Consider the following 21,560-nt stretch of genomic DNA (forward strand, 5'->3'; position numbering starts at 1 on the left):
AGTTCCCTGCAGGTACTCTGAGAGCACTCTGGAAGGGGAGAAGGTCCTTCCACACTAGTAAGAGGGCTTAGGGCAGACTTAAGGGATAGACTCAGATGTGGAAGCCTCAACTGCTCTGTCAGATAATTTTGAACTCTTAAAGTCAGCCTCAGGGAGAAACAAAACTGAGGGGAGAACAAGCCTCAGACCTCTAGGAAGAGTGAGAAGAGGGAGACTGCTGGCCAGGGCCCTCAGAGGGCATTCATGTTTGGTTTGAAAGGGGATCCCCTAACTTCCTTGGAGTTCATTAGCTCTAGAAGCACCTGGGGACCCCTGAACTGCACAATGTAGTATGCTCCATGTCTCTGCAGCTGCCCCTGGGCGAGAGGGCACAGGGAGTCCCTCTCTGCTAGTTGTGAGGGCCTAGTGGGGTGCTTCTTTCTGGCTCAATCCAAAGGAGAAGCTCTGGGGCACATCTGGGAAGTTGGCTGTCATGTGGGACCCCGTGTGGTGGAAGGGTACAGTGAAGCTGCTAGTTCAGGCTGAGCCCTGATGACAGCTCAGGAGAGGAATCACAGGCTCCCAGGCTGCAGATCATTTGCACACTGGCAATTAAGCACTCACGAAGTGTTAGAATGCCAAGCCGGGGGAGCGGAAGCACTGGCCACAGTGCAGCGCCCACACATTCAGGCACAGCACAGATGGCCCTGATCCATTTAAAAATCACTACTGGAAACTGGAAATCAATCCTGAAAGCTGGGGCAGACTCTGCCCCACATACCTGGTCCGTGGGTGTGTAGTCCACCAGACTGACACTGTCGATTCTTTCCAGGAAGCTGCAAAGAAAGCCAGCAGGATTGAGCTGTGTTCTCTGCCCACTTTCTCCAGGGGCCAGAGAACACATCGGTGGGATGCTGACACAGTACAGCAAGGAGAGGCAGCAGGTTGACAAGCTGAGGTCAGTTTCCATTTCTTTCCTGAGTCTACCTCTGTCTAGAAAACACAACCCCTGACCCCGGGACAGAGGACTGCATTTCTGCATTTGTTCTTTCTTCCTGCTGCCGCCTCCCTCCTCTCTCCTCTCCATCTCCATGGGACAGGATGGGGGCTGCTCAGAAATGAAGAAGGGCTTGGCCTCCATTCCAGGATGAGCACCAGGAGGGTAAGTAAGAAAGGGAAGTGGTCCATGATCCTGGAGCACAAGCTCCCATCAGACCCAGAGTTGTGTGAGTGTGAAGATGAGTATGTGTGTGGGTACACCTGTCTGAGCCACTGACCATGATGTGACCTTGCAGACTGAAGGGAGGGAGGGAGAAGCCAGCAGAAGGGCGGGTGCCACATCGGGCTGCAAAGTGCCACTGCCATCACAGCATCACCTACATCCCAAGCTCGCCCAGTCCAGGCCCTGGTGCCCCCCTCCAGACTCTCCCACCCTGTCTCTGTGCCCACCTGGCTCTATAGTCCCACTTGGTGCCCCCCCGCAGGCCCCTGTCCACCTTGTCCCTGTGCCCACCTGGTTCTTTAGTCCCATCTGGTGTCCCCTGAAGGCCCCTCCTCTGTCTCGTCTCTGTGCCCACCTGGTACATTCTGCATTCATGGTGATATGCTATTATTTGTCTCTTCCATTAAAATGCAAGACTCACGGGGCAGGTTTCTGTCCTGCTGGCTGGGTATCCCCAGCACCTAGCACAGGGCCTGGTGCCAGTACACACAAGTAGAATGAACCCATGTCCTTGGTTCCTCTCTTTCCTACTTCAGACAGGGAGAGGACGAGCCTAAAGGACATACAGGGATCAGGAAAAGGCTAGGGATGGGCTAACTGGTGACCAAAGGATACTTCTGGTGAAAGGGGAGCAGCAGAGCCTTCTGGAAAGAAGGAGAGAGCCGGGAGGGAGGGGGTCTGAATGGCCATGCTCTCTGGCTGGGGATGTCTGGGTGGCACCTATGGACTGGGCTGACAAGGCTCTAGCAGTGAGGACAGACTGGGGCCACTCCCACCTCCCTGTCTGCCAAGTGGGTGGGCAGGTCCCACTGCTGGGCACTTGTACTCAGGCAGCCTGTGCTCACGAGTGTTTTACATGGTGGAGGGGGTATCCCCAACTCCACTTGCTCTTGCACCAGCCCCACAAAGGCTCTTGAGATGCTCAGCACGGACAAGAGAGAGGTGATGGGCCAGAGCACGTCACCCAGAAACTTGCCTCTGCACACTGGCAACTCTCGGCTGAAGGTACTTGACTATCAGCAGGTGCAGGGCTGGCTGAGAGATCCCTCTGGATCACAGCGGGCCCCAGGCTTCCCGTGAGAGAGGTGCCCGCCCATGCTCATCCCTAGAGACTGGGAGCAAATGCCCAAATGGTCTGGACAAACCCACTAAAATAAATCCTTTGTGAATTTTTCCACGTATTTACTAGTCACTGTCCCACAGTTTACTGCTGCTAGGAACTTAAACCCTTTCCCTTTGGCATTTCTCCATAATTTATGGTTCTTTTGTTACAAAGGTATGCAAACTCTCCATCTGTACCACCTCCCGGGTCTTTATTTCTCTTATAAAGGTTTCTCTGCTCATGTGAAGAGAAGCCTGAGCAAGGTCCTTCTTCTAAGTAGCTGGGACTACAAGCGCCCATCACGATGCCCGGCTAGTTGTTTTTAGAAACATGGCAGGCACTTGTAGTCCCAGCTACTTAGAAGGAGGATCACATGAGCCTAGGAGTTTAAGGTTGCTGTGAGCTATGACTGTCACTGCACTCTACCTGAAGTGACAGAGTGAGACTTTGTTTCAAACAAAAAAAGACATTAACTAAACTGTGTGTACATTTCCTACGGGTGACCTGTCTCTCAAGGTTCTCCTCAAAGGGCCCAGCCACAGAACCTAGGTAGGCAGTAGGAAGTGCTTTTTCCTACAGAGGCAAAGGAAGCATTTTAAAACAGTTATATACCAGTGGGGGAGATCGGGGGCATTTGTTTTCACCCCATCAGTATGTGACTATTTAATGAACCATTTGGCCAAAGGCATAGTGAGACCACTGGATTCTTTTTTTTTGAGACAGACTCAAGCTGTCTCCATGGGTAGAGTGCCATGGCATCACAGCTCACAGCAACCTCAAACTCTTGGGCTTAAGCAATTCTCTTGCCTCAGCCTCCCAAGTAGCCGGGACTACAGGCGCCTGCCACAATGCCTGGCTGTTTTTTGGTTGTGGTTGTCATTGTTGTTTGGCAGGCCCGGGCTGGATTTGAACCCGCCAGCTCCTGTGTATGTGGCTGGCGTCTTAGCCGCTTGAGCTACCAGTGCCGAGCCAGAGACCACTGGACTCTTTTGGCCATCTTAACTTCTTCCTTTTCAAAAGCTAAAGACAGCGCTAGCTGGTAGCCTGAGATGAGGGCCTGGCCTTGGGGTTACATTTTGACAGCCTCCATCCCTGTACCCTTGGTTTGGCATGAGAGGTGTCCCCAGGGCAGGTAAGCCACAAGTAGAATACACAAAGGACAGCAGTGGGTCTGCTCATTTAGAAATGGCCTTTTAGAGGGACCGGAAGTGGTGGGGCAGCCATGGCCATTTCAACTGCAGGCCAAGGGAAGGCGGGCCACAGTGGTGTCTGTGACTGCCTGCCTGCCTATCGGAGGAGGGCCGAAGACACTGACATGTTCATTCCACCTGTACTTACTAGAGCCAGGCCCTGTGCTAGGTGCTGGGGACACCTGGATCAACAGGATGGAGAGCTGTCCCATGGGCCTTGGATTTTAGTGGAAGAGACAAATAATAACAGTCAAAGAATCATTGTAAAACACCCCGGGCTGTGACAGGGCCTTGTAGGGCCATAAAGCCAGGTGGTACAGAGATTGGGGGTGGGGGGGCTCTGCGAAGGGATCCCCAGGCCGTGGAGCTGGAAAAGCTGGGGAAGTGGCACTGTAGTGGGCACTGCTCATGCACAGGCAGGCCAAGTGCAGTCCTCTGGGGGTCAGATGCTCCTGGAGAGAGACCGCAAGATAGACACGACCCAGTCAACTGGGTCACCAAAAAGCAAAAGGGACTCTGATTGGCCAGTGGCCCAGATGGAAATGGCCCTGCAAGGCCTGGGACTTGCTTACACACCTGAAGGCAGGGGAGTTGGCCAAGAGCGTGGAGCTGGGTCCTCAGGGGGACAAGCAATGCAGGGAGTGCCTAACCTTGCCTGAGTGTGGGTGGAAACTGCAATGCCCTCATGGTTCAGTGGTCTGGAATGTGGTAGGGTGGACAGCACCACAGAAGGGCACCCTGGGTTCCCAGTCATCTGGCAGGAGAGGAGCAAAAAGACCTGGAATCTGTGACAAGGTCCAAGGAGTTTCTGCGTGGTTGGAAGGGAGATTCAGCTGCTTGCCCTACATGCCCCATGTGCTGCAATGCTTCGGTTCAGAAATGGTCTGTCTTTTTGACAGGGGACACTGAGCATCAGACACAGAGAATAACCAGCTCTGTGAGAAAAGCTGGAAGGGGCAGAAAACCAAATGCCAGGACTCCACACAGGGGTCCTCAAACTTTTTAAACAGGGAGCCAGTTCACTGTCCCTCAGACCGTTGGAGGGCCGGACTGTGGGCCCTGGGAGGAGTTGGCTGCTAAGCAGGACAGGCAGCGGGCAGCAAAACACCTGGCAGGCCGGATAAATGTCCTAGGCAGGCTGCATGTGGCCCTCGGGCCTTAGTTTGAGGATGCCTGGAAGTAACCAATGGAGTAGAGAGAGGCAGCTGAATTTATTCAGATGGTAATGACTAGCTGGAGAAGAAAGAATGAAAGGTGTTAACAAAAAAATACACCTGAAGTTCTTTAATTAAAGAGTACCTTCCCAAGGAAGTGGTGGATGTACCTTCTCCAACTCTATTAAAGATAGGTGATTCTGAGATGTGGACGACACGGCACAGCTGGCTAACCTCGGAGAGGGACATTCAGCACTCCTTCCACCTCTGATGTTTAGCCACCCAAGGGAGACCTAGGAGGCCTCACTCAACATTTTCAAGAGCATCTTCTGGATTATTACTGATGCTGATGGTATTCTGAGTTCATGGATTTGAAATTTGTACAATGAAAATAAAATGCAAAAATTCACCCCCAGAGTGTGAATGTGCTACCAATTTTTTAGAAGACTCTAAGGAATGAGGATGCAGTGGCAGATTTTTGGCAGCCTCTGCCTTGATCTTTGAGGCAATGGTGGATCTCAAAGTACATCACAGTTGTACTTCAAACTGAGGCTCCGAAGAGTAGATGAATTTTAAAAGGATCTTCCAACTCACACACAGAATGTTGCACACAAATATGTTTTAAAGGGTTAGAACACTGTTTCCTTAAATTTGCCACTGTATGCTAAGTAGAAAAATCTAAGAATCCTTCTTGCAGACTATTCACTAGAACACTAGATACACAGTTGCAAAATTATACCAAATTGCAATTACAAAATCGTCACTCACATTATGGACACTATAAAAAAGTGTTTACAAAGCAATTTCCTTTAATTTTTTTCATGATTTCCTGCCATAGCTGAGGATATGCACATTTGCAGAAGTGTTTTTATTGTCATCATTTAGATCTCCCTTCTGTTTGAGATTGGCAAAAAGATAATTCATTCTTTATAACCCATCCTAAAATAGCTAAAATATTGATAACTCAAAAGTCACAGAATTCTTATGACCTTGGAGTTTGATCACAAAGTAGGGACAAGGAGAATCACGAAAAGATGAAAACTATTCTGTTAAATGACTTTACAATTAAACTACCAGATCTGAGAAAAAGTACTAACTCAATTTTTTTTTTTGGAGACAGAGTCTCATTATGTCACCCTCAGTAGAGTGATGTGGCATCACAGCTCACACAACCTCCAACTCCTGGGCTTAAGCGATTCTCTTGCCTCAGCCTCCCAAGTAGCCAGGACTACATGCACCTGCCACAACACCTGGCCCTTTTTTGGCTGCAGCTGTCATTGTTGTTTGGCAGGCCTGGGCTGGATTTGAACCTGCCAGCTCTGATGTATGTGGCTGGCGCCTTAGCCGCTTGAGCCACAGGTGCTGAGCCGAGTACTAACCCAATTTAATAAATGTATTTGAAACTACTAAAAGAGTAAAAAATATAGCAAGTTGGAACTCTGTCAAGGCAAGTAAAAAACTTCACTTAGTCAGTTACTTAAACTTGATTCATGACAATGATCTATAAGATATAGAAATATTGGTGGAGGCTTGGCACCTATGGCTCAACCGGCTAAGGCGCCAGCCACGTACACCTAAGGTGGCGGGTTCGAATCCCCAGCCCGGACCCGCCAAACAACAATGACGGCTGCAACCAAAAAATAGCCGGGCGTTGTGGCGGGCGCCTGTGGTCCCAGCTACTTGGGAGGCGGAGGCAGGAGACTCCCTTGAGCCCAGGAGTTGGAGGTTGCTGTGAGCTGTAATGCCACGGCACTCTACCCAGGGCGACAGCTTGTGGTTCTGTCTCAAAAAAAAAAGAAAAAAAGAAATATTGGTGGAGAACAATTCCTCATTTGGTGATCAGGTACCAGGCAGGTGTAACATGCAGCCAGGTTACAATCTGTGCTCCTTAAAAAGGGGTCCCCACAGTGGGGCACAGTGGCTTACACCTGTAATCCTAGCACTCTGGGAGGCCAAGGTGGGAGGATTCTGTAAGCTCAGGAGTTGGTGACCAGCCTGAGCAAGAGTGAGACTCTGTCTCTACTAAAAACAGAAAAACTAGCCAGTTCCACTGGATGCAGTGGTGCATGCCTAAAGTCCCAGCTACTTGGAGGCTGACACAGGAGGATCGCTTGAGTGGGCTGTAGTGTGCTATTCTGATTGGGTGTCTGCACTAAGTTCAGCATCAATATGGTGACCTCCCAGGAGCAGGGGCCACCAGGTTGCCTAAGGAGAGGTGAACTGGTTCAGCTCGGAAACGGAGCAGGTCAAAACTCTTGTGTTGATCAGTAGTGGGATTGCGCCTGTGAATAGCCACTGCACTCCAGCCTGGGCAACATAGCAAGACCACATCTCTAAAAAAACAAACAGAAAAACAGCCAAAAAAACTAGCTAGTGCCATAGCACATGCCTGTAGTCCCAGCTACCTGGAAGGCTGAGGTGGGAGGTTCTCTTGAGCCCAGGAATTTGAGGTTGCTGTGACTGTAATCATGCCACCACACTTTCTATTTAGGATGACAGAGGAAGACCCTGTCTCAGAGAAAGAAAAAAAAAGGGTCCTCAGACCAGCAGCATATTAGAACTGTCTGCAGACCCACCTCATCAGAGTTTGCAGCTGAGGCGACCAGCTGGGAGTGTCCTCAGTGTGTTCCTCTTGGCTTCTCTGCCTCCTGGCTCTACGCACTTATCTATTTCCCTGGACAGTCACCTCTGATGACTGCTGCACCTGCTCCTTTCCTTAGGGTAAAATCCACGCTTTAATCTGGCTGTGAGTCCTTTGCGATCTTTCCAATCTCGCCATCACTCTTTTATGTCACAGAAACCTTCCACTCCAGCAAACCTCCCTGTGGTGTTTGGCCTCTCAGACCCTGTGTCACTTCTGCCTTTTTTTTTTTTAAATTGGCAATTAAGCCCTGTTAGCTCTAAGAAGCCAATTCTAATTGTCATGGACACAGCAATCCCTCTTCCTGGTACTGACTGTTTTATGATTTGATTAGTATGGAAAGTTTAGGTATAAAGTGACAGAACGAGCACTGATGTGAAGTGTTCATCTTCATGACTAAAAGCACCTGTATATACCTTGTCCATTTTTCTTTTTCTGTGTATGTTCTGTCTCCATGATTATATAATTTAAGAGAAGAGCATGTTTTTTATCACTAGAAAAGAATTCCCAGATAGCCAGCGCCTGAGATACATTGGTCTAAACTTTTTACTGTATTGAGCTATCTGAATAAACACTGCTGAACTATTGTTGAGACTTATTTGGGGGAAGAGAGAATGCATAAGCCCTGAAGAGAGAGCAGAGGCAAACATTTCATTCTGGACAAACACTATGAGGTAACAGGTGCAGTGCCTCTGGGGGTGTCACACCTGGGGCTCTGGCTGGGTGCGGATTCTAGCAGTTGATTTTTAAAAAAATCATCCTAGGGTCCGGCTCATCTGTTTGTTTAATGTTCACCGACTTGTAGCTTTTTGCTAATACTACTGAAGGCCTTGAGCTTTGGGTTTTAGCTACAAAAATCCCCTCCAAGAAAGTGTGTGTATGGCTGAAGAAGGCCCCTCCCTTCTGCTTTTCAGTGTGAATGTCTGGCTGACTCTGACACTGTACTGGGTTAATAAGGGTATCAGGCTGGTGCTTATTTCAGGTGGTCTTTCCAAAACAAAGACAGCAGGGTGCACACACAGTGCTTAAGCCTCAGGCAGGCCTGGAGTAGAGGCACTGCAGCCTTAGTGTGAAAGTTTTCCCAAAGCACATGTTTTATCATCTGGGTTCCTGAACTTAAACTGACAACTGAAACTAAGGGCAGGAGAGGGAAGTATCAATCCACTCTACTTTTTCTCCTTTCAATTCTAAACCCATGTTAGAAATTATGCATCTGAAGGCAGAAAATTTTAACAAATAGAAGTAAACTATGTAGTTGTGTGGAAGACTATTTCCCTGGTATGTCTGAGGTGGATCTTTTTGTAAATTGTTTATCTTTGGACTAGGAAGTTTCAACTGGAAGACAAATCTTGCTGCCACAAAGAAGCAGTTACAGTAAAGAAGTAACAGGGCTCCTAGAAAGGTGCAAGACAAAGCCATACTAACCAAGGACAGTTTAAGCGGTAAGACTGAGGGTGAATTTGGAAAAATACCAGGCTTTCTGAACCAAATCTACCTCTGAATTCCTCTTTAAAAAGTCTTTTAAAGTAGGATGCACATTCATGCAATAATATGCAGTTTAAAATGATTTGACAAATTTCTGTGATTTACATCAGCATTTGCATTTCATCAAGTGCAAAACTGATGAAATTATTCATGGGCCTTTAGTGCTTTTGAAAATACTTATAACTCATAAAAATGTACATTCATATAGTACACAATGAATGTATTTTAAGAAAGTTCAAGCAAATACAAGCATTGTTTAATTTCACAAAATATATTAATTTTGTTGGGAATATTTGCACTGTTAAAGGGTCTTCAGTTTGCCAAAGGACTCAACATGAAGCCATTTCTTAGTTGTAATTATTTTTTTTCAAGTCTAAAGAGGGGTTTGACTACATTATATTCACGGATGGCTGCCTCTGTGAGATCATGTGGGTGAGAAGAGAATGACATTCTAGAAAGACGCTTTTGAGAGAAGATGTGGGGCAACCAACAACTGTCCCTTAAAGCAGACTTTGTGTGTAACACACAAATAGTAAAAAAAAGTTAAGCATGAGGGTTAGTCCTCAACTTCATACACCTGCTTTTTTTTTTTTAAACACTCATTCACACTGGAAAACATACAATGGCAAATTCTTGGTGATGAAACTTTCAAAGAACTTAGAAGATCCCTATAATTATTTTCTGAAACACTGGAATTCTTTTATAGAAATCTTCCAGTGAAGGAAAGAGGGAATTAATAAAAACAACAAACTTAATTTAGTTTTATATACTTGCCAATGCAAAGTAAGTTGCAGTTTTTCAGGCTACACAGATGTGGTGACTACATGCCTTACTTTTTAGCCAGGTAACACTGTCCTCCTGAGAAAACTTGGGGTACAGCTGGGCTCCCATTTTAACAAGAGTCAGGCCTGTCTCTTTCCTTCCAATCCTACTTTTTTCCTTCTTCCCAGATTTCCAGCTGACTGGCTGGATATTTAAATTATTTGCATGGCTAAGTAAAACATTCCAAATTATATTTTCAAGGGTTTTAAAGAGATGACACTTTCAGACAAGTTAACAAATGCAAATAACTAAAACTTAAAATGCAGTTCTATTTCTATTTTTGGTTGTAAAAAACAAAGCCTACACGCACAGTCCCAAGGGTTTCCCCAAACTAATCAACAGTTCTTTGGCAACGTTAGAGTAACATGACTGCTGTGCTAATTAACACACTTTAGAAGTAGTCTAATTAAAGTGTTGAAATAGGAAAATAACTAGAAATGTGTTAGATAAGTTGTATGAAAGACACTGTCAAATGTTACACCTTTTAAGTCTTCAGCAATTTCTTTTAGTAAGTGGAAAATATAAATGAACAAAATTATTTTTCTAATATATAAAATTAGTGGCATTTACCCCCCTCTAGTTACACAAAGACAATTATCGCATGAAAAATTTACAGAAGGAAAGCAGAGAGTACTATGCAAAAATGTCTTAGGGTAATTTTAATATGAGATCAGATTTTGTATAAGTTATGAGAACAGTCAAATGAGGTCTTACTTTGATAGCAAAAACCAAAAAAACACCCAAAGGATATAATGAAATAGTACTGCCCACTGAATAAGTTGAATAAAGTGTTTATAGTCGTGTAACAAAACTAAGTAATTATTCCCGTCTTCAACTTTTACGCACCACCTGTCATTCTAAACATTATCAATCACAATAAATTAAAATCCCCCACCACCTTCAATTCGATAATTCTGGGCAGAAAAATGAATACACTGGAATTGGAGTTTTGACCAAATTTTTGATAAAGATTCATACACAGCAAATTAACTAGTTCTGTTAAAAGGCAGCTATAAAAATACACATCATCACAAGCTCTACAGAACTTTAAAGTCCAGTTAAGAGTGAAGAAAGGCTGAGATTTCCTAATGTATCTGGAGAGGGTTTAATCCCGACAGGTAGAAGAGCAGGCATGTCACCATTCTGCCATGTTCAGTTTCAAGAGGATACAGTAGTTCTCTAATATACAGAGCGTTTCCAAGGGTAGATACGTCTAGGAAACCTCAGAGTGGGTACTGCCATCACACTTGATCCCGAAGGCGGGCCAGTCTCTGGGACAGTTCGTCCTGTTCGGCCGAAGCCACGCTTGTGCCCACGGAGCCGGTCTGCCCCTGCGGCAGCTCCATGTTGAGGTCGAGGCCCGCCTCGTCTGCCATTTCCTGGAGCAGCATATCCACTTGGTTCTGGGGAGTGGTCAGCGTCGTAGTGCTGCTCATCGTGTCTTCCATCTGCTGCGTCTGGACGTCCAGCGTCTCAAACTGGTGCTCGAATTTGTCCATCAAAGCAGAAATCTTCTCCAGGTTCATGGTCTTCAATGTCGCATCCATCGACTTAACCACACCAGCCATCGACTTAGTCACCTTGCCCATCGTCACTGCCGTCTGGACTCGAGCAGCCACGGCATCGACTCGCGCACTCATTCTCAAGAAATTCACTGCCTGGTTCTTCTGGCGGATGGCATTTTCGGCGTGTATTCTCGCAACTTCCATGTTGCCCTTCTGGATGGCCTTTTTAATTTTGGCCTTTTCAGCCTTTTCCTCCTTATCACATTTTTTGGCACTTCTGCCCAGTTCTTTGGCCGCGAACTTTAGGTTGAACAGGTGTTTCTCCATGTTGGACATACTTAGCGGCTCCCTGTGGTGGGCGGTCAGGGTCCGGACGCGCGCTGAAAGGAGACGACAAGAGGTAGGTCCGCTCCCGGCGGTCGCTCCTTTGTTTTGATCCCACTTCCTGTTTCTGCAAGCGCGCGGCGCAGGCGGTGACGTCAGAGCCGGGCGCCGGGGCGGGGCCTGCGGACAGGCCCACAGGGCTGGGCCCGCCCCAGAGGAGCTGGCTTTCTGCCCGCACTCCAGTTTTCAAAGTGGTCAGCGCAGTAGCAGATCCATGGAAATGAGAGCCCACGCACACTTTCGCAGGAATAATCTAGTCCAGGCGGTGGACTTTATGAGGGCGCGGCCTCGTGCCGATCCCGACCCCGCGAGGCCTGAGGACGGCGCGGTCTGCAGGTGCAGCTCGGCCTTCCCAGGAGGGACCACGGACAGCTAGTGTCTCAGACATCACAGCAGCGCCGGAGGCTGACCTGCGGACTCTTTGGCAGTGTTCGCATTGTTCTGTGAGTCCTTGTGCAGGCGAGAACGCCTCGTCTGGCTCTGCTGAGTTGCCGGCAATTACCCTTTGAAAATCTTATTAGGCTTATTAGGCTTAGTAATAAAAAGACGCAACTTGGGTACCACCATTCCAGCTTTTGTATGTTCTATAAATAGGGGGAGAACATTAAAGTTGACAGGCTCAGCCGTTGCGTTAAATTGAGCAGGCAGAACACAACCAGGCGGTGGGACGCGCGCCCACTGACACCTTCAAGCTGTCACTGCGGATCACGCCCTGTAGAAATGCACTGCTGCAGCTTTTTTCTTCAGAAAGATTCCTCTGATCCAGCAATAACAAAACACAAGATTCAGTCTGTCCTGATGAGTTAGGTTGACACGAACCTTGAGAGCTAATTGTTTAAACATGGTTTGGCCCAGAGTCTCCTGCCTCACAAGTCTCTCACCACCGGTCTCTGTGGGGTGCCACAGCATCTTCTGAAGACACAGCCCTGTCTTTTTCCCATCCTTGGGCTGGAGGCGAAACTCCCCTACACAGTACTCCCTTCTCTTTAGTTACCCTCTGCCAATCAAACCAGACTGTTCCATGTAAGCTGGGCATTAATTTTGTCATTTCCAGTGCAGAGAATGAAGCGATGCACCTCCTTTTGTGTACACTGTTCTTTTCTGGATTTGCAGTCTCTGCATCGCTGCCTGTTGAGATCCTGCCTATCCTTTTTTTTTTTTTTTTTTTTTCGAGACAGAGCCTCAAGCTGTCCCCCTGGGTAGAGTGCCGTGGCATTACAGCTCACAGCAACCTCCAAATCCTGGGCTCAAGCGAGTCTCCTGCCTCTGCCTCCCAAGTAGCTGGGACCACAGGCGCCCGCCACAACGCCCGGCTATTTTTTGGCTGCAGCCATCATTGTCGTTTGGCGGGTCCGGGCTGGGGATTCGAACCCGCCACCTTAGGTGTACGTGGCTGGCGCCTTAGCCGGTTTGAGCTATAGGCGCCGAGCCAGATCCTGCCTATCCTTAAAAGGCGCCTTGGCATGAAGGCTTGTCAGGAGCCCCTCCGCTGTGCTGAGGGCACTGCCTGGCATGGGGTCTGTGTATACAATTCTAATGTTAATTACTTTTCTAAAAATGGAATATATAAAACAAAAGAGAGAAATTTGTTTGAAGTAGGAGAAAATAACCCAAGCCCCTCTCTTCTCTGTTCAACCCCCATTCTACTCTCTCCCTTTTTTTGGGGGGGGGGGTGTCCTGGCTTTTGGTGCAATTTGCAAGACAGTTCCTTGTCCATGTTCCATGTCAAACTCCACAGTTTTCTTTCTTTCTTTCAGCCTCTGTTGCCCTGGGTAGAATGCTGTGGTGTCACAGTTCACAGCAACTTCAAACTCCCCCTGGGCTCATGCAATCCTCTTGCCTCAAGCCTTTGGAATAGCTGAGACTACAGGCCCTGGGCCATGATACCTGGCTAGTTTTTCTATGGTTAGTGGAGACAGGGGTCTCGCTCTTGCTCAGGCAGGTCTTGAACTCCTGAGCTCAAGCAATCCACCTGAGTAGGCCTCCCAGAGTGCTATGATTACAAGCATCCACAGTTTTCTTCATAATAATTCAGTGAGATTTCTTCGGTTCTAATTCAGTGAGATGGCTGGGAATATAATCACAAGAAACTCTGAAAGACAGTGGTGACAATGACAGCTAATATTTATTATTATGCACTAGGTATTGCTCTGCATACTTTATATGAATTGACTCACTCCAGCCCTCCAAGCCCTAGGAGTAGACACCATCCTAGTCATGGGTTAGGAAACCGTAGCACAGAGCTAACAACCTGCCTAAGACCACAGATCTGGTGAGGTTAAAAATGGGATTCCATGGATATATTGGGACACAATGAGAGAATGGACAATCTGATAAGGAAAGTTAACAAGAATAAAAGAATGCTCATTTAGCCTAAAGAAAGAAGTTGAGTTAGCAGATGTTCTGCTGAGAAGGTGGAGGGCTTCAAGGTTACCAGGAATTTCTAAACTTTGAAAGAAGTTTTCCTGTAGCTGCTCTCATTGGATGATGGCAGTCCTCCTCTCTGGCTGGACAACGTCTGTAGAGTGGACAAGGCTACATCCCCAGAGGTGTGCAGAGGAGAAGGTAGCCCTTGTCCTCAGCAGCTTTCCACAAGCATCCCTCCCAAGCCCTGCCCTCTTTGTCCTGCCAGCCCCCTCAGCCATTCTTGTAGGGCTCAACAGGATGTAGCTAACAACTTTCACATTTCCAGAGTAAATTCTGCTTCTGTGCTCCAGACTCATATGCCCAGCTATCTCCTTGGCACAGGGTAATTTGTGGTGCAAGATGGTTTGGCAACTCCTCAAAGTGACTGCACTTAGTCTTTCCCCAGTCTGCTCCTCCCCACTCACTAAAGGTTGTTCAAGTCAGATTCTTTCCTAAGAAAGTCCCCGACCACTTCTGTAGCCTAGGTCTACATCTAACTCAACTCTGAATTTTTCATTTTTATCCCGTTGAAGGTGACAACCTTCAGGTCTGTTTCAGACTGGTCAGTTCTCTTTTTTGTGTATCCAGCAAAAAGGCAATTATTTTGGGATTATTATCAAAGGAGATTTTGATCCTATGACAATTCTGATTGTACCTGAGAACCTTCTGGACCAAAAACAGGCAAGAAAAAAGGATATTCAGTTTGTAATCACTGAATAGTGATTAGTAGGAAGAGTTGCAAATTTGCAATAACATTATGATCTTACAACACCAGAGCCAAGCAGACAAATTTTTCTTAGTAAAAAGAAAGAAAGTTTTGGGCAGCTCCTGTGGCTCAAAGCAGTGAGGCACCGGCCCTACATGCTGGACGTGGCAGGTTCAAACCCAGCCCTGGCCAAAAACTGCAAAAAAAAAAAAAAAAAAAGAAAAAAAAAGAAAATTTTAATATAGTCAAACCGGTTAATTATTATTATTAACTCAGCTGCCCAGGCTGGAACACAGAGGCATGGTCATAGCTCACTGTAACTTGGAATTCATTGGCTCAAGCCATATTCTGCCTCAGTTTTTTGAGCAGCTGGGACTACAGGCATGTGCCACCACACCTAGCTAATTTATTAAATTTTTTGTAGAAAAGGGGTCTTGCTGTCTTGTTCAGGCTGGTTTTGAACTCCCACCTTGGCCTCCCAAAGTGCTGGGATTATAGGCATAAACCACCATGCCTGGCCCAGTTTATTATTTTTATTATGAAATGGGAAAGACAAATATGCTACCGTTTGGCACATCCTGCCTACTCAAGTGGTTACACTTGAGATAATTCAGCATGACCTATGGTTTGATTTTATTGGAAAAGAATCATTTGCCTAAAGAAAAAAAAAAAGAATGAAAGATACAAAAACTTTATTATGTATGTTAAAATATGCCTAGATTCTTATAGCTATGTTTCTAGTGGTTTTGAAATGAAATTCTCTATCATTGCTCTTCCTCACTTATCACAATTTTTATTTATGCAAAAATTTGTGCTTATTTGCTCAGTAGCAGTCTTTCCCATTACACCTGGCATGGTGACATTTCAGTTTACTACCTATACCTGTACTATTCAACCTCTGGAACATGACAGATGCTCAGTAATTTCTGTTGACTGTGTGACTGTATGAACACAGCTGAAGGTAAGGGCACTGGAGACATACTCACTTGGTAACCATTTTAAGGAATTTGTCACATCTCTGTATTATAGATAATATATTACATATATATTATACATATGTATATAATTTTTCCTTTATATCACCTTTTTATTTAGGAACAATGCTGTATTCAAAACTTTGAGACTCCTTAAACCTCTGGATATTGCAAAGTCACCCTCCATTATGCTAACATGATGTTTACAAATGAAAACAAGAAAGAGAAGAAAATAGAAAAGTCGTACATAAACAGAATTCTGCAGTTTGTTTTTGAGACAGAGTTTTACTTTGTCACCCTGGGTAGAGTGCCGTAGCATCATAGCTCACAGCAACCTCAAACTCCTGGGCTCAAGCAATTCACTTGCGTCAGCCTCCTGAGTAGCTGGGACTACAGTGGCCCGCCACAATGCCTGGCTATTTTTTAGAGACGGGGGTCTTGTTCTTGCTCAGGCTGGTCTTGAACTTGTGAGCTCAAGTAATTCATCTGCCTCAGCCTCCCAAAATGCTAGGATTACACACATGAGCCCCTGAGCCCAGCCTTCTCTGTGCGCAGTTTAAATGCACAGGTTATTATTCCTCTTGGTGATGCTGATGAGCTAATATGGTTGTAGGAAAGCCGTGTTCCATGTGTTCTGAGGCTATAATTTGGCATCTACTATTGTACCAATATGAAGAGTTCTCCTCTACCCTGAAAAACTTATTAATTTGATGACAAGCTGAAAATGAAATCTGAACACTCATGTCCCTCTAAAGACAGTACAGGATTTCTTCTGGCACTGAGTGCTCAATGGCCATCTTGCTCTGGGAGTTCACAGGAGGTGGGCTTCAGAATCATTAGGAAAACAAAAACCCAATGGTAGTAATTTTCTTCCCCTCCTCCCTTCCTTTTTTTTTTTTTTTTTTAAAACAGTCTTATACTGTTACTCAGCCTGGAATACAGTGGTGTCATCATAGCTCACAGCAACCTCAAACTCCTGGGCTCAAATGATTGTCCTGCCTCAGCCCCCCAGTAGCTGGGATTACAGATGCCTCCACCACAACACCCAGTTAGTTTTTCTATTTTTAGTAGAGACAGGGTCTTGAACAGGCTGGTCTTGAACTCCTGAGCTCAAGCAATCCACCCTCCTGGGCCTCCCAAAGGACTAGGATTACAGGTGTGAGGCACCATGCCTGGCCTCGAGTGACTGCAACCCTGAAGCTGGAGGGACAGGACAATGTTCAGCCTAACACGTACAGAATGTTCTCAAGTAACTTGTAGTTTTTAACCTGAACATTAGTCTTACAACCTATGAGTTAAAAATAGTCAATGGGCAAACTGGCCAGTCCATTTTGTTGCACATTAAAACCTTCTCTTGTCCTCCTCCAGGAGAACCTTGTGACATGAGAAGCTGGGAGCTGCTCCCAGGGTCAATGCAGGCTGGGTGTTGGCAGGTGGTATTGGGAAAATAGGACTTGTCATCATCATACATGTGTGTAGCTAACTCATACCTTCACTGATGCTGTATATGATCTGCCTTGAGACCCAGATTTTACTTAGCATTGAGTCTCAGGTGGGTTAAGGTTAAGGAAAACAAGCGATTTAAAATAGCCTAGGTTACAGAATAGAGAGTGTTGGTTCCCGCAGCCATGTACTCCAAGAACTGTTAAAAACCCATTCAATTCTTGTCTACCCCACACTATACAGTAAAGAAAGGTTCACTGGGCATCAGTGCTCATGGAAGGCTAATCTCAGCCATTTCTTTTAGTCAAGGAAGAGATGCAATTAGGCTTATGGGCCAAAACATAAAGATTTTATTAGCTTTAAGCTAGTATCTTTAGTTAGAAATCAAATATAATGTAACTCAGTGAGTCCTACCAACACTAATCTATTTTTAATACCGCTTCAGAATGTAAAACACCCCCAGCAGAGCAGAAGGTCTCTCATCCCTTCTGGACTTCTATGGGTTACCTTAATGGCACTTGGTTTCTTCTGAAACCAACACTTGTGGTTGAAAGGAGGCAAAAGGTAGATATTTTTCAAAGAAGTGCTAAATTTTGAAGGATTTTGACCTAAGTCATTAGGTATAGGCTTTCTGACCTAAAATATCCTGGGTATATCTGCTTCTCTGATGGCATTGGGCTAGACTCTTCCAGCCCATGCCTATTCCACATGTATTTCTCAAGTTCTGGGTTGGAGGCTGAGAGAATGAATGGGACAGGTAATCTGCAAGCCTGATGCGTGAGTCATGTCCCCTAAGGTGGGATTCCTCTTCCCCAGCATTTCTCCTCAGCTGAGGTATAGAGACAACAAGGGAGCTTTGAGTGCCCCCGCCTTCCAGCAGGTGCTCCTTTCAATAGCCACAATTAACCATTCCTACATATAATAAATCATAGCCAAGACTAACATCTAAAAAACAATACTTAATAGCAGATCTGGGCATATGTGCAGGAGAAAGTGTGTTTTTAGAGAATTTTAGAGGTTAAAAGAGATTTGAAAGTTAACTGAATTTCAGGTTATACTAATAGGTGAAACTTTGCAATTTCCTTAATGTCACTGACATGACCTAAGATAAGGAAAAAAGGACAGAGTGCATTCAATCTGACTCTTGCTGACTGGCCTTCCAGCCGGTCCCCTCTCCCGTGCAGCAGGCCTTGACTGGTGCCTGTCACAACACATCTCCCAACAGGTCCCCTGGCCTCCCTGGAGCCTTACAGGGAAGGGCATTAACTAGGAGATGCATGTGGTTAACACAGGGCAGAAAAAAGGAGCTTTGAGGGCCCCTAGATAAAGAGTGGGAGGGAGTGTCCAAGAGACCAAAGTCTATGGATTTGCTTGCAATCATGTTTCAAAGGAGGAACTGGAATGAGAAACTGACCCTCAATCTGTATTCACCTCATACTGAGTTTCTTATTTTATAAGAGATCCAGGATATCATCACACATATTGAAGTTAGGGTACATGTGAAATTTACTAGGTGTAGAATATAAATGTCTTAACACAATAGCTAAAGAAAATGCTGTGAAGGCTATGTTAACCAGTTTGATGAAAATATTTCAAATTGTATAAAAACCCAGCACATTGTACCCCATGATGGCATTAATGTACACAGCTATGATTTAATAAAAAAAATATTGAAGTTAATAAAAAACTTCATTCTGGCAAAATGATCTGTTAAATTTTGTCTATCTTAGAAGATAGATTTAGTCAGTGTATGTATCTTAGAAGGAAGTCATGGCAATGCCTGCCTCAGGTAGCTGGACCAAGCAATCTTTCATTCCTTCTCTACAGAAATAATGTATAATGGTATGTTTTTATTAATATCAAATAATACGATAAACAAGGCATCCCAAGCCCTTAATTGCTACCATACAAATAAAACTGTCAGTAAATCCTATGTATTCAGATTTCGTAAAGTTAATGTAATCATAGAATAAAGCTGGGTTGGGCGTGGTGACTCATATCTGCAATCCAGAAGTCTGGGAGGCTGAGGTGGGTGGGTTGCTTGAGTTCATGAGTTCAAGACCAGCCTGAGCAAGAGCGAGACCTTGTCCACACTAAAAACAGAAAACTAGCCTGGTGTCATAGTGAGAGGCTGAGGCAAAAGGATTGCTTGAACCCAGTAGTTTGAGGTTGCTGTGAACTATGATGCCAGGGGACTCTCCCCAGAGCATGGAGTTAAGTCTGTCTGAAAAAAACAAAACAAACCCTCCCCCCAAAAGAATAAAGCTTATTTTTCAAAGGTAGCTTTTTGTTTGCTTCATGGATCCTAGTTATTATGTAATCAGCTGAATGTGGTGCAATGAAGACATTTAATTACAACCACTGACACACACACACTGCCCCAAGGAAGTCTCTTTAGCTTCCTTTTGTGAGTGCCTCCTTACACCTTGCATTCTATTTTAGAAGCTTCAGTTACATTTCTTGATAGTGTGAGCACATTCTCACTGTTTATTGGGAGGGAAGTTCTTATGTAACATATGGTTACATCTTTCGGTTACCTCTGAGATGGCAAGTGTGTGTGCTCTAGAGGAGGCCAGGCTGTGCCCTACATAAATCTTTCATTCCTCTGTGTGGCTGAATCCTCTTAGCCACACAGAGGAATGCACTACATTTTGTTTACCCACTACAGGGAAATGAGTGCACTAAATTTTGTTTATCTACTTGTCAGTTGATGACACTGGGTTGTTTCCAGTTTTTGGCTATGATGAATAATGCTGCTGTGAGAAGGCATTATGCCTTAAACTATCTGAGCTTTACAAAAAATTAATTTTGGGCTTGGTGCCTGTAGCTCAGTGGCTAGGGTACCAGCCACATACACTGGAGCTTAAGGGTTCGATTCTAGCCCAGGCCTGCCAAACAACAATAACAACTACTACCAAAAAATAGCCAGGCGTTGTTCGGGGCCTGTAGAGAATCTCTTAAGCCCAAGAGTTGGAGGTTGCTGTGAGCTGTGACACCACAGTACTCTAACAAGGGTGACATAGCGAGACTCTGTCTCAAAAAAAAATTAATTTTGTATATAATAGAATGGAGGGCTATGAATGGTAGCAAAACCAGGAAAAGAAGAGTTATAATATAAAAATTCATTTATTTAACAAATTTTTGGAAGGCATTGTTCCGGGTGGTAAGTAGTCATTTCCTGTGAGCAGTCCGTACAGCATACTGACCCGTTCCTAATGCAGAGTTCACAGAGATGGGGTGGAGGTAGTGGTTCACCAGTGTTATCTGGCTGTGTAGGGGAATGAAGCAGGGAGGCATCTATAGCATCTCACTGTCAGGCACTGTGTGGAAAACGACTCCAAATCCAGTGGAAATAACTTCTTAGAAACTGCTTGTCAATTTCCACAAAGACTTTTTTTTAATAGAGATTTTAAGCCACACTTCAGTATAGTAACTGTTTTGAATTGGCCTTTATAACACATGGCCAAAAGCCATTTGTGGAGCTACCAGACTGTTTCCCAAAGTGGCCACGCCATTTTACAGTATCCACAGCAATACGTGAGGGTGCCAATTTCTCCACATCCTCACCAATACTTGTTTTTTTTTTTTTTGAGACGGAGCCTTAAGTTATCCCCCTGGGTAGAGTGCTTTGACATCACAGTTCCCAGCAACCTCCAACTACTGGGCTCAAGCAATTCTCCTGCCTCCGCCTCTCAAGTAGCTAGGACTATAGGCGCCCGCCACAATGCTTGGCTATTTTTGGTTGCAGCCATTATTGTTTGATGGCCCAGGGCTGGATTTGAACCTACCAGCTCAGGTGTATGTGGCTGGCGCCTTAGCCGCTTGTACCACAGGCGCCTAGCCAACAACACTTGTTTTTACATGACTTTTTTAGTGCAGTGATACTGGTAAAATGAAGCAGAATGTCCTGTGGGTTTGCCTTGTATTTTCCTAATGGCTAAAGCATCTTTTCATAAGCTTATTTGCAACATATTTATGTATCTTACTGGGAAACTCTATTCAGATTTTTTGTTCCTTTAAAATTAGTTTATCTTTTTTGTTATTGAGTTGTAAGAATTCTTTACGTATTTGGGATATAAGTTATTTATGACATACATGAGTTAAAATATTCTGTGCCTCCTTTGAGCTATGTTTTCACTTTTTTGAGCCATGAGGCCCTCTATTAAAAAGAAAAGAACCAAAGTAAAAACAGGTAAATTGGCTTTCTTTTGAAAACCAGGTTCAAGATAGAAATTGGAAGGAAACTGAAAGTTGATGGAAGCAGGTGGGTGCCCTTGTGACAAGCCACTTTCCTAGATGCATAGGCCTCATTCACTTTCATAATTTAGCCTCCATCTGATGCTCACAGAATGCTTGTTGAACTGTTAATCTAAAATAGTCTCTCATAATCTTTAGGTTTAAAATTTGAAATCCTGGATTATCAAGTCTGGTATCATGCACTGTTATGTAATCTTTTTTTTTTTTTTTTTTTTTTTGAGACGGAGCCTCAAGCTATCCCCCTGGGCAGAGTGCCATGCATCACAGCTCATAGCAACCTCCAACTCCTG

The 21,560-nt window shown here is 45.2% G+C and overlaps 2 protein-coding genes across 4 annotated transcripts in view; both read right to left on the reverse strand.

Annotated features, from left to right (window-relative positions):
- The window catches only part of GNAL (G protein subunit alpha L), a 230,983-nt gene that overhangs the window by 11,763 nt on the left and 197,660 nt on the right, over positions 1 to 21,560 (reverse strand). For all 3 annotated transcript variants that reach the window (XM_003800476.2, XM_003800475.2, XM_012811826.2), the window contains one exon: positions 761 to 815. In XM_003800476.2, the coding sequence (XP_003800524.1) occupies positions 761 to 815 (55 nt within the window). The remainder of the gene's footprint in view (positions 1 to 760; positions 816 to 21,560) is intronic.
- CHMP1B (charged multivesicular body protein 1B) lies at positions 10,240 to 11,547 on the reverse strand. Its single transcript, XM_003800477.3, has one exon. The coding sequence runs from the start codon at positions 11,434 to 11,436 to the stop codon at positions 10,837 to 10,839; it is 600 nt and encodes a 199-aa protein (XP_003800525.1). The 5' UTR covers positions 11,437 to 11,547; the 3' UTR covers positions 10,240 to 10,836.

The sequence above is a fragment of the Otolemur garnettii genome, unplaced genomic scaffold (assembly GCF_000181295.1).
Source record: "Otolemur garnettii isolate 467f Iridium unplaced genomic scaffold, OtoGar3 scaffold00176, whole genome shotgun sequence".
Classification (NCBI taxonomy): Eukaryota; Metazoa; Chordata; class Mammalia; order Primates; family Galagidae; genus Otolemur; species Otolemur garnettii.